Source organism: Phodopus roborovskii, unplaced genomic scaffold (genome assembly GCF_943737965.1).
Source record: "Phodopus roborovskii unplaced genomic scaffold, PHOROB, whole genome shotgun sequence".
Taxonomy (NCBI): Eukaryota; Metazoa; Chordata; class Mammalia; order Rodentia; family Cricetidae; genus Phodopus; species Phodopus roborovskii.
The window spans coordinates 29,295,074-29,309,015 of record NW_026126511.1 but is presented as its reverse complement, the minus strand read 5'-3'; the positions used below and the strand labels follow the sequence as shown (position 1 = coordinate 29,309,015).

The window sequence follows — 13,942 nt, the reverse complement described above, 5'->3', positions numbered from 1 at the left end:
CCTCCATTGTGAAGAAGCAATTTAATTTCCCCATGGTGATGTGGATCTATCACTCCTCCAAACACATATTTCTTTCTTAGCCTGTTGGTTTATCAGCATTAGAAGCCCAGGGCAAAGTCTGACCTTCCGGTTCAATGGAATGATTGTTGAACTTCCAAAAGCACTGCCCTCTCTACAACCAAAATTTCTAGGTCAGCAGAACTCAAGGTCATAGGAATAGGAAGTATAACTTTTCCTATGGGTCATTAGGGGTTATGAGGAGTGGACTATTCTGTTTTTACATCCCTTGATTCCTGAACATGTGCATCCTAGGTATGGGGAAAACTGTATCTTATATAGGACTCTCATTTAAAGCATATGACACCTTCTGGAGAACACTGCCAGCCCTCCAGTCTGCTACTTGGAATTGGTACTGGAAATGTGTCTTCAAAAGGCCTTTCCATCTTTCTATCAGGCCAGCTGCTTCAGGGTGGTGGCGAACATGTTAAGACCCGAGGATTTCATGACCATGGGCCCATTGTGACACTTCCCTGGCTATGAACTGTATTCAATCCTGCGTGGAATGCTTGCAGATAAGGCATTCTGTAAGATCATGGAGAGTGGCTTTGGGAGAAGCATTATGTACATGAAAAGCAAATCCATAACCAGAATAAGGATCTACTCTAATAAGGACAAAGTGTACTGTCCACTGAGGAAGTGGTCCTATGTAGTCAACCTGCCACAGTCACTGGCTGATCACCCAGGAAAAGGTGCCATCCATGTCTGTGTGGTGATATCTTATTTATGATTTGTTAAAGCTTTTCTGGGGATGCAGAAAGCAAAGTCAGCCACATGCCACAGAAGCCAAGCACACACCTTTGATCCCAGCAGCTAGAAGCAAGGTGGTGATGGTACACACCTTTGATCTTAGGATTCAAGACTAAGAGGTAGAGCAAACTCTCTGAGTTCAAGGCCATCCAGGTATACACAAGATTGAATCAGCCTAAAAGAGTAACAGATCACATGCCTTTAATCCCAACACTAGAGGGGTATAAAAGATAGAAGTAGGGTCTTGAGTAATCAGTAGGAGACATTCATTCTCCAGCCACACTGAGGAGAGATTACAGTCTGAGGTCTGGTGTGAGTTCGTGGAGACAGGGATCAGCCCTTTCAGTCTGAGGGAGAGGTAGGAAGCTAGTGGCCAGCTGCTTTGCTTTTCTGATATTCAGCTTGAAGCTTGATCCCCAATATCTATCTCTGGGTATTATTATTATTATTATTATTATTATTATTATTATTATTATTGTGGGGCTCAGGGTTGGTCTCTCCTCTTGGCTCAGCCTTGGTGAGTGGAAATCCATGTTGTTGAGCCCATGCATAATCTCTGTCAACATGGCCATTTTTTCATGGGTCCATTGGGCAATGACAAGATTGGCTGGAAGAAGCTGACTGTTCACAACTGTGTCATCCTATTTACTGGATTACTGAACTCCTCCCCAGCTGGACACCTTTTGATGAGCATTGATATGCGATTCAAGTATCTTCACATCCTTTGCCAATTTGGAGGAATCTATTCTACTTCGTTCACAGATATCTTTCTCACCAATTTTTAAATCAGCAAGTTCATTCCTTCACTAACTTTAGAACCTATTTCTTCAAGGATTCTAGCATATACCAAAAACCAGCTGAGACATGTAGACTTGTGGACTGAGAAACTACCAGATCTTTGCACCTTCTATTCCAGCCAGCCATTGTTGGATTAGCTGAACTGCAGCCTATAAGTCATCCTAATAATGCCATTTTATATACATAAAAGAGGTTTGGAACTACAGCTATGGTTTTTAAAAAGATATTAACAATAAATGGCCAATAAAAGATATAAAGATAAAAGTTTAAAACAGCAGCTAATAAGACTAAATTTGTGGCTTGGTACATATGTGTGTATATATATATATATACATATATGTATATATATACATAAATATATCCATATTTGTGGTTTGATACATATGTATGCATATATATGTATGCATATATATCTATATATATTTTAAATGTTTATATATAACCCACATCTTGCATGACATTTCTAAATAGCGTCTGTTTGTTAAAACTAATGTGGATGTTTCCATAGTGGTTTCATTAAAAGAAATAAAGTGGCCATCATTCCTGAAGAATGCTTTTGTAAAACCAAAGATTAACAAAACAGTGCTATCTAGTGGCTACATCTGTGAACAAGAGGCAAAGCACACCAGAGGCTGCAGAACCTCCCAGACACTGGATCTAAGTAGCCTGACATTCTGCCTCAAGAGAAAGCAGGTATGCGAGAGATAGCAGGCCCTACATGGAAAGGGATCAAATACTGATCATATACTTCTTTCCAAAGTGGTATGGAAAACACTATGTACATGGACTCGGATGTCATAAGAATAGATTAAATTTTGGCAGAATGTCTATAAGGAAGCTACTAGACTTGTTTCAATTTTGGTTACTTTCAACTATGACATGGAAACAAGGAGGTTGAGAAGTAAACAGAATACATAGAAAGCATTCTGGCTATAGAAAGTAACTAAGTGAATATTTATTCTATCTTATTTATTGTAATGTGAATAGGCCACAAAACTTAAAATAATTACAAAAACCTTATAAATAAAAAGTTATCAACAAATAAACTTGCATAAAATATAAATAGCTGGCATTTGTATAAAGCATACAGAAACAAATCAAAAAGTTAAATAGATTCAATGTTGCATTGTGATCACAGTACAGTTGCAGCATTAATATTTTTAATGAAAACTAAGTACCTTTTGAAAAGAATATAATTAGCTCTAAAACATCTTATTCCACAAATTGTCCTGATCTTTAAGAAGCGAAGAGACTTTTCTTAAGTATACCCAGAGTTTTTAAAATCTAGCCTAAAAAATTTTATGTTTATGCATATTGTTCTTAAAGATAAGTTTGGTCATTTATATTTATTTCACTTGGACAAAAATGTGAAGGGAAAACAATAAATGTCAATATAAAATTACTAGAGACAATTTAATGATTACATTAATATTAGAAAAAGGAATTTTTGATGGTTGTATTTTTGCTTTGGCTGTTGTGTAATTTCCTAGTTTAATTATCACAATAGCCCAAGCATTAAGATAGTACATATTAGCATGGTAGGAATGCAATGTTCAGCAGCTTTTCTATAATGAAGAGAAATACTAGTTTATAAGCAATCACAGCCAAGCCATTATACCCCAGACATTTATTAACATTATAGTCACAGTACTGAGTTACCCAAGGCTGGTATACAAAGTTACCTTATAAAGCTTTTGCCTTCATAGCATCTGAAATATATTGTTTTAAATTATTCTTATGATGATGTCATAGTAACAAGCATAGTAAAATAATCATTGAGCTTAGTAATGTTACTCTTTTCTTTTTCATAACTTACAATGGGGGTTGAATAGTAACTATAAAAGTAACACAGCAGCCAAAGGAGATATGTTATTTTTTTCTAATATAGTTAAAATGTTCCTATTAGTTTTATATTGACATTACTGTTTCCTCTTTACCTTTCTAACCAAGTAGAAATAAGTCCAGATGGCTAAACATTTTTGAGAATAATATGCATAAACAGAAAATTTTTATTGGTTAAAAATGCTCAGGTGCCTATATGTAATTAAAAACAGAAGAATGGTAGGAATTAGAGAATATAATTATGGCCACAGAGCTGTCAGCCTTTATGAATTTCCATTTCCTTCTCTGCTAAAGAAAATCATGTCTAAAGTTCAGGTTATCAATATTCTTTTGACTTTTACCTATAATTCTGTAAGCTATGATGGTGTAAGATCATAAGCTAAGATTGGAATTTCTTCATACTCTAAATGAACACCACTTATTCCATTTTTTTTTTTTTTTCTTTTTTGGTCATTGTTAGAACAGGAAAAGACAAATCAAAAGCCAAAGCATACTTTAAAAAGATGAATGATCTATTCAAAAGACTGTTATAGATTTCATCTTTCTGGTCATTTCTTAAGCATTACTAAATATACTATGACTCCATAGATACTAGGTGATCACTGAGTTTCTGTGTTTTCTTACTTTACTTCATATCTATTTTAGATTACCTAGACGCATGGCATATACTCACAGAAACTAACTCCCAAAAGCTTCAAATAAAATTTGTCAGGCAGTTTTTTTGGCAAATCCAGCAAACTCTGACAACAAGCTCACTGTGAGCCAAGGGGACTCCCAAAAGATGAAGCTTGTTTTAACTACAGAAGGTAAGCAGAATCCAATAACAGAGAACTTGACAGAAAAGAAACCAAATGAGTAAGAGCAAATCCGTATGAGATGGACTCCTGAATGGAGAACAGGGCAATGCAGGTGGGTACATGATACTTAAACGAGAGCTTTTAACAGATTCAAGTCTTTGGTAAACATCAGAGATGAAGATAAGTCACTTCAATTTAGCAATTGTGGCATCATTCCACTGGCACAGTATATTCAGCTCATCGGTATTTATGGTTCCTCTAAAATGAGAGTGGAAGTATTTGTAACTGCTCTGACAAATAAGGCAGGGAAAAAATGGAAACAAGTTTCAATATTTCCCATGAGTCTTGATGTACAGTGAATCCACTAGTTAAAGCCATGAAATCACACTGCTTTGAAATGGTGAATGGAATGATGCCGATCAGAAATGTATCAAAGGTAACTTCAAACAACACTGCTAACAAAACACTTACTTGCAATCTAATTAGAAAGATGGAAGAAACAACTCAGGGCAATGATGCAATCTGGAAAAGCCCCCAATCTCAGAGCAAAGACACATATCTCCACATGTTTACTATCTTATTTATACTGGAACTTGAGAACTTCAATAGCAGCAGAGTAACAATCACAGACCAACAGGATAAAAGCAGGTAAGAATAACATGCAATTTATGCATAAAGTTTATTACCATGGTTACAAACTTTGAGAACAGGCCTCTGAGACATTGGACTGAGACTCTGCCGAATATCTGCTGAGAGAGAAAGAGAGAGAAATTTAATATTGAGGTTCAACTTGAGAAGTAAAAAGTATTACATGACTTTTCCAAGCTTAGGTATTCTTAGAGACCACGCAATGTTTCAGAGCCCTGAAACACCTGGCGCAGCAGCAATGCTATGACTTGTACTTCCAGCTTAACTATGCTACAGCAAACTCAACTGGGACAATGTGCATATGGCTCTTTAGATGAGCCCTGTCTCACTAATCAGGATTTCCTAGGCTCAGTGCATTGATTTGTTAATGTGTTACTGACACTGGCCAACTGGAATGCTTCTCTCTGTGACATCTGCCTCTGGAAAGGATTAAGCAAACTTAGGAAATTTAGTGACAACTGTGGCCCACAGCACTGTATTGGTGACATGTGACTTTAAGAGAAATGAGGGAGAAACTGCTCCCCGCTATGACTGTCTCCCAGAAAGAAACAGGAACAGAATTCACCTTTGGGCTTCGGTGTCCTTTTCCTTCTGTCTCGGAAGGCAGCCCCTGACTGCAAGGCCTCCAGCAGACTATCCATCACTCCTGTCTCATCACCCTCTGTGAAAAGAGATACAGGGAATTCCATCAGCCCTCAGGGTTACCAAAGCAATGTCAAAACACACATGCAAACTGCTGACGGTAATGATAGAGAGGAAAAGGACAGAATACTAGGACTAAGCCTAGCATTGTGAAATAAGGAAGGCTCCAAGTCTGTCATAAATCAACCATCTTTTAATAAAAACCCATCTCAGAGTGCTTGTGCTGCCGTCCACGAAAGAGCACAGGGCTTCACAGATGCGGTGTGGAGCACTGCTTTCATAGACCAGTGGCATGGTGAGTTTAAATGGGATGTGGTTCCAGTCAGGTTGGTGTCCTGGGTCATCAAAAATCATAATTCCTCTCGTAGAAATGAGTTATTTTTTAAGCATCAGACTTGTTTCTAAAAGCAACCAGGTATGTTGCAGTGCCTCTAGAGTGGTACAGAAACTGTCTGCCAAAACGTACTATAGGAAATGAGATTTCCATGCACGCCTCCATAAACATGCTTCTGCTATGTAACTGTGTGTGTGTGTGTATATGGATGTGCGCGCACACGTGCATGTGCATATCAGGACAACTGTCCTCCTACATGAGGTGACATATAATCATCATTACAAAATTTTGTAGAATTTATGAAGGTTATCTTTTATAATTAAGATGGTAAACCCAGGGAGGCTTTCACAAATCTAAAGGACCATGTTCCTCATGCTATTAAAGTTGATATTATGTATATAATTAACAAAGAATTTGGATCTAGTGCCAATTCTGTCTAGAAAAGCAGATTACCTCCTCACCATATTCATAGGTATTTATAGGTAACAATGTTGGATATTACTGAAAACAAGAAGGAGGACTTTAAAGAAGCTAACTTGTTTACCTCTGCTTCAAGGAATACTAAAGACTCATTTGTTCCTGTGAAAGAGGTATAGGACAACTTTCTCTATTGAATTGGATGCTTGGTATAAGAACACATTTATTTGTTTGTTTGTTTATTTATTTATTTTTCCAGACAGGTCTCTCTCTGGCTTTGGAGGCTATCCTGGAACTAGCTCTTGTAGACTAGGCTGGTCTCAAACTCACAGAGATTTGCCTGCCTCTGCCTCGTGAGTGATGGAATTAAAGGCACGCGCCACCACTGCCCAGCTAAGAACACATTGAAAACAGAGAAAACTATTTTCCTAAGAACATTTTTACACCATGTATTCCCCGTCTCTCCCAACCCCCACTGCTTTTAGAGGCACAATCTCCTTATGGAGAACTGTTAACATGTGAATGAGGCAGAGTACAAAACCCACACTCATTTACAGTGTATAAACAGATACATCCATGCAACATGTATCAGCTGCCTTTCCATCTGTTCCTACTGCACATTTTTAGAAGAGAACTAAACCTTGAAGGTGTTATCAGAAATGGTGGGTGAGAAGCAGCGTATTTGGAAGTTGTCAATTTACACATAAATTTAATTCTAAAGTATTTCAATGTCTACTTTAAAGTACATTAAATATTTCAGACAATTTAATAACTACCCAATCTTTAAAAAATTACACTCACATTTAAAGGTATCTCCCTAAACATAAATTCATAAACATGAAACACTGAAGGTAGTAAAAATAAACATTTAAATACATAAGAGAACTTTTTTTTTTTTTTTAATTAAGTTTGCTTGCAAAAGAACAGGGAAGAGGAAAATAGATGATTTGGTTTAGGGGAAGGGAAAATGGAGAGAAAGTTAAATATAAAAGTGTTTGTTTTGCTCCTGGATTGTGAATAGTTTTAACTGACTGAATATGGCTGCGTGATAGATTAGCCAATGTTAAGTTACTGGTGGGCATTGGGTGCATTGTGGCTAGGTAGCCTCATCCTGCTGGCCTCCGGGGACAGATGCTGCCATGTTTAGACTCATGAGATGACTCACACAACACACACAACACTAAGTCCCTGTTTCATGACTTTAAACATGCAGCTCTCTATAAACTTCCTTTTCCACTTTCTTTCCAAAGCTAGTTCCTACCACTTCTTGAAAGGCAGAAACTGAGACCATCTGAGACCATGTCCTATCTATCCCATGTGTCTTAGCGCAGTGCATATGACACATGTCACAACATGTCCTTTTGAAAGTTGCACTGTTTCCTAGACTTAAGAAGGAGCTCTTGGAAGATAGAGATAGCCGATTTTTTTTTTTTTTTTTTTTTTTTTTTTTTTTTTGAGACAGGGTTGCTGTGTGTAGCCTTGGCTGTCCTGGAACTCACTCTGTAGACCAGGCTGTACATGAACTCACAGAGATACATCTGCCTCTGCCTCCCAAGTGGTGGAATTAAAGGAGTGTGCCACCACCACCCCTGTCTGGATTATTATTATTTTTTTTAATAGGTAGCAAAATCAAATTGTTCCAATTCCATTCTATTTTCTTATGCCTTGGTTAAGGACATCATTGTATCTCAGATGCTTGCTAAAAACTTCTGATTTGAAGTCTAAATAGACTCTTGTGCAAGTCAAGTATATTTTAATTAAAGTTAATGTAGAAGATGGGAGGACAAGTTTACACATGTTTACCTGGTACATGGCCATCTACACTTAAAATACTTAGGTTCTAAGGAATAGCAAGAAAACTCTTCAGTTCTCAGAAGCACAAGACTAAGATAAATGTGAAAAGGATGGACACTATTAAAGGAAGAAGGTGATGGCCAGAAGGAATAGAAGATACAGAGGCAAGTGAATAAAATCAAAAGATGTCTAAAACTGTTCAAATGCTTTACACATACATCTTTTTATTATAAGCCTAGGAAATAAAGCCAATTTATATTAAAAACACAGTCTCCTTTCTTCTTTGAAAACTCTTAAAGAACTACCTAAAATAGTGTTCCAGGAGAAGCGAATAGCATATTGCCTCCCATAATTTGTAAGTAGAATTTTGAAAATTGCAGTGTTGAGGGAAATGGAGAAAGGCAGGACTGGGAGGAGATACTCCAAAGTAGAATCAACAGGGGAGGATGGGAAGGAAGAAGGGAATGCTGCTGAGGGACATGCCTGAGATCTTTGGTGCCCATGGATGGAGGAATATACATGATGGGGAGAATTCTGAGTTTGATGGGTGATAATGGACAGGGAAGGGAATGGGCCTCTCATGGGGGAGGGGTCATCAGTGACGGCCAGGTGATTTTAGGGGGTTCAGCTGGAAATTCTGGGCTTAAGTATTGGAGAGAAAGCCCGGGAAAGACCCTGAAAAGTACAAGAGTAAGGCAGTACCTGCAAGGACTTGTGGGAAGGACCCTGGAGGGACATCATCAGGAGAGGTAGCATTTGCAGAGACACAATGACATAAAGCATGGCTTTGGCACATCGGCCATTTTCTTTAGCCTCGTCAGAACATTAAGATTTCACCCAACCAGGAAGAACACATCCTAACTTTGCTGAAGGCTAAAAACAGGCAAACAAACCCAAACAGCTTACAAAGGAGACAAGTGGGAATGGGGCTAGACTGCTCAATAGTACACAGAACTTAGAAAGATGGGAGGGAAATAAGTTCCAGCTTCTGAAGAGAAGCAGTGGTTCTGTTCCCAGGAAGGGAAGGATAGAAAATAGCCATGCTTAGATGTGCAATCACCTAGACATGACTTCTTAGAGAGAGGACATGTGTTATGGTTCTGATCTGAAGTATCCCCGGAGGCCATGTGCCAAAGGCTTGACTGGCATGGCTCTGGGCAAGTGACTGGCTTATGAGAGCTTAACCCTCATCAACGGATCGATCCCCTGATGAGATAGTTAATGCACTATTGAGTGGAGCTAGATGCCTAGTAGGTGGGATCTTGTTGCTTTGAGGGTCAACAACCTGCCTGATCACTCACTACCTTTTCTCTAGGTTTCTGGTTACCTAGTGATCCACCCTAACCCCAAAGTTGTGGTTTACCATGGCCTGGAAACAATGGAGGTAGTTGATCATGGACTAAAATCTCTAAAACTGAATGCTAAAATAAAATGTCTCTCCTGTAAATTTGTCAGAGCAACAGAAGGTTGATTAACACATTGTGCTCTTGCAAAATAAGGGAGGAAAATAAAAACAAAACTGGAATCAAAAAAGGGGCAAGGAGTGGGACATGCGATCCAGGAAAAGGGAGAAGACATACAGCACACGCCAAGAGAACTCCCAGGACTCCCAGCGCAGCCCTTACTTGTAGGAAGAAACCAACTGTGTGAAGAAAACAGGACTTCACATCTGATATCTGACCATTTGTAAATGTTCATACTGCGAATTGTGAATGTTCACAAAGTTCCATTAAATGAAGTTTAAAAAGCCAGCAACAGATAAACACAAATCTTAAATATGTTTTCTTTTATGGTTCACTTTAACTTAAAAATTAAGTGTAATAAGAATCACTAGGGTCTGAATGCTGGTATACCACTCAAATATACACACAGCAACTGAGTTGTTATGGTATGGAGTGATTAAATCATGAGGAAGGGCTCAAATGGATGGGGATAATGCCCTTAAGAGTCATGGAGGAGCTGGTCACACTGGACAGGTTTAGAGAAGAAGGTATTACTTGTGTAGAGGACAATGAGCCCTTTACAAAAACAGAATTCACTGAAGCTCTAATTTTAGACATTTTCAAGAATCACTAACCAATATATCTCTTCTGAATACAAATTACCATATATAAGGCATTCTTTTTTTTTTAATTACAGTAAAATGCATTAAGGAAACAAGGCATATTTAAACCAAGGCATACTGGTTCTGCTGATGACCACAAATTGTGCTGCTGTACTTGCACTCAAAGATAACAGGTCAAAGGGGTTGGAACATGTCAGCTAAGCACTGGTTGGGGGAGAACATAGGGAACCACTTACCAGGAACTTTTTAGATTCCTGAAGACTAAAAAAAGTTAAACTGAGGGAAAGCAAATGATAAAGAGGCTGTTTTTTAGCTTGAGGTCCTCATCTGTGGGGAGGAGGAAGACAGGTCACAAAAGATATGACGGCATTTGATGGACGCTGGGTCAGGAACCCAGGCACATCCTTGAGGAAGGGCAATCAGCATGCAGGAATGGGTGAATGGCTAGTGGCCCAGAGGCTTCCTGGACATCTTAAAGGAATGCATGGAAGGGAGCAGAGCTGCTGGAAGAGGGAGGTTTCTTTTGGCTGTCAGAGCCATATCAGCAGGGTCTCAGGGGGATAACAAACCACCCAGAGAACTGAGATATGAACAGGACAGAGGGCAGAGGGCTGCGGTGAAGAAGGCAAGGCCACAGAGGGGCAGCTCACTGAGAGCTGGTAGGGCCAGGCTGAGAAGCCTGGGACTTATCTTCATGTGAGTGATGAACTCTTGTTAACCTCCAAAGCATGTAGTCATATGTTGACCCATAAAAGCCTCATGGGCGAGACGTCCCATGGCAAAAAAGGAGAGACATGTTTAGGGTTGAGAATGAACTAGCGGTGCTGACAATGAAAGCATGCACATGAGGATGAAGAACAGAGTAATATTCTGCATCTGCATTTAAGCAGCTCTTACAAACAAAGGTGAGGCTGATTTCCAGGTGTCTGGCTTGGGCTTCACGATGTAGATGGATAGCATTCATCAAAGAAGCAATATTTTTGGTAATGAAAGAAACGGAGCCCGGATAAGAGCTCACTTTTGGAAGGGGTTGAGATACCATGAGATAATTGTTAGTAAAAAAGTGATTAAAGAGGCATTGATGGTAAACGTATTCACAGTTCTAAAACTCAGGGCACAGAAGTTGCCTAACGGATTTAATACACAAAGACGCCGGTTACACCGGAAGCACAGAAAGGAATAGGTATAGGGGAGTGGCAATTTGAACACGGATCCTCTGCAAGTCAATGAACTTTTCCTTCATCCCCTCTGCCTTCCCACTGACCTCCATCTCTCTCAAATGGAGTTATTATAAACATTACAGGAGATGAAGAATGTCCAGTGCTCTGCAGGGTGCCTGGTAGGTAGAACCTTGCAATAGCTATTTTTCTTCAGTGATTATTGGCATCGCGGTAAAGTGAGAGCCTGTTTAAAGAGTATGCAGAAGAGAGCTGAGGGGAAGCCACAAAAGTAGCTCAAGGAAAAAGGGCTAGAGGAAGCAGGGAAGGCTCTTACTCTGGGGCCATTTTCTGCTGCTCGCAGTGTGTCTGCGATGAAGCTTTTTTTTTAAAACTTCCCTTTGTTTTATGACCCACATTCTTTAATTCTCACTGCATCGGGCTGGTTTTAGGGGAAGTAAGTGATACAATAATTAAAGCCTGGCATTTAACATGGGAATTGAGGGATGGAAAGCCCAGTCTCCTTAAAGAATTGTTTGAAGTGTGCTGCTAATACACAAAATTCACAGGCTCAAGTTTAACCCAACCTTCCAGAAGAAACAAATACACCTCTGTTACTCTAATATGGGTACATGAATTACTGTTCTATTCAGTTGGTTACAGGGGGATTATATGGCTTTTCGTTGTAAGTACTTCAGCCCTTAACCATCTAGACAGAGAGCACAAAATACTACTTAAATCAGACAGCAAAAAGGCAAGAGTAACTTCAAACAAAATGTCTGAACTTGTTTTAATACAGAGGTGATGCTGGAAATTTGAGTCACAGGATGAAGAGAACCAATTTTCACTGGGACTTACCCACAAAGACAGCATCACAGCAGCTCTCTATCGTACTGCAAATGACCACACCAACCACAAGCAAAGGGATTTGGGGGAAAATAAACTATAGGGGTTTAAAATTTCTACTTTTCTTCTCCTGTACTCATTGTTTGGCTAACCTGAACAGGGTGTAAATTAGAAGTAGAAATTGTAGCATTTTTAATTGAAAGGAAAGTCTTCTTCCATCCTGAATGGACCATTACAAAGAGTCAATTCTTGTGATTGGGTTTCAGTTCCCACTCTGACCATCTCACTACACCGTCTCACAACTATGAGATGGGTTCTATAATAGAATTTTCCTTAGCAAGCTACTGTCAGAATCAAGTTAACCTGTATAAAGTGTGAAGACAGTGTCTCTCATGTTGTAACGCCAGATACACATTAGCGGTTATTAACATTTAACACTGAGACTATCCTTGCTCAGTTGTTTGGGTCATTAACAAATCCATTCTCCACCATCTCCTCATCCCTTGTGCACTTTAGCGAGAAAGGCTGGAAAAGCTAAATCCCCCCCCCCCCCACCATCAGTCTCCTTGGAAGCAAAAGTAGACTGGTCATAGATGTACCATTGTGCAATGAGGCATAGAAGACATCTCCAAGGTTTCCAAATATAAACAATCCATAGCTATTATGCCACTTCTCATGGACAGGAATTGCAGCAGCTATAACTGCTACCCCCCTCTGTAAAATGCTACCCCCCTCTGGCAGTCAAAACCATGAACACCAATGCCAGGGCAGTGGTTTTAGTTGCTCTGCACATAATACATAAGAATATTTGCAAAGCTAAGTGAAAATGTTTTACAAATACAATATTTTACAAATACAGTGAAATGTGTACAAATCACCAAGTGAGAGATAACAGCTTTTTTAGAACTGAATTTTAAAAATTTCATGACTTAACACTAAGTAACACTGCAGATTACATTTAAATTGTTCTTTTTAAAAAGTTTTATATTAATTTGTTGGAGGTGTCAGTAGGGGTATAGAGGTCAGAGGAAACTTGCAACAATCTTCTATTGTGTGGGTTACGGTGATCACACTCATTTTGTCTGGCTTACTGTCAAGTGCCTTAGCCTAGCCATGCTGCTTTTGTGTCTCAATAACAAAAAGTCATTCTTGGATGTTACAGATACATATCGACACCCAGAAAACATAGTGATACAAATATGACAGCAATAATACTGTAGGTCATGCAGGCAGGAAGAGGGCATATGCTATGCCCATTATGCCCACAATCTCTGCACTGGGGAAGCTGAGGCAGGACGGTCAGGGATCAGAGACCAGTGTGGGTTGTACAGTGTGGTTGTTTGAATAGGAATGGCCCCTATAGACTCCTGTGTTTAAATGCTTGGCTCACAGGGAGTGGCACTATTAGGAGGCATGGCCTTGTTGAAGTAGATGTGGCATTGGAAGAAGTGTGTCACGGTGGGGGCAGACGTTGAGGACACTTACGATCAAGCTACACCCAGTGTGGCACAGTCTCCTGCTGCATGTGGATCAAGATGTAGAACTCTCACCTCCTTCTCTAGCACCATGTCTGCCTGCATGCCATCATGCTTCCTGCCATGATGATAATAGACTTAAACCTCTGAAAATGCAAGCCAGCCCCATTGAATTTTTTTTTTTTTTTTTTTTTTTTAGCATTTGCCATGGTCATGGTGTCTCTTCAAAGCAATAGAACCCCTAAGACATATAATCAGAGCATACCAAAAAAAAAAAAAAAAAAAAAAAAAAAAAAGAAAAACGTCCTAAAATGGTCTGG

General features: G+C 39.3%; 1 protein-coding gene across 1 annotated transcript in view; it reads right to left on the bottom strand.

Moving 5' to 3' along the window:
* The window catches only part of Diaph3 (diaphanous related formin 3), a 435,882-nt gene that overhangs the window by 106,517 nt on the left and 315,423 nt on the right, over positions 1-13,942 (bottom strand). Inside the window, exons 26-27 of the mRNA XM_051195312.1 lie at positions 5,458-5,553; positions 4,931-4,993 (exon numbers count right to left, since the gene is read on the bottom strand). Coding sequence (XP_051051269.1) covers positions 4,931-4,993; positions 5,458-5,553 — 159 coding nt within the window. The remainder of the gene's footprint in view (positions 1-4,930; positions 4,994-5,457; positions 5,554-13,942) is intronic.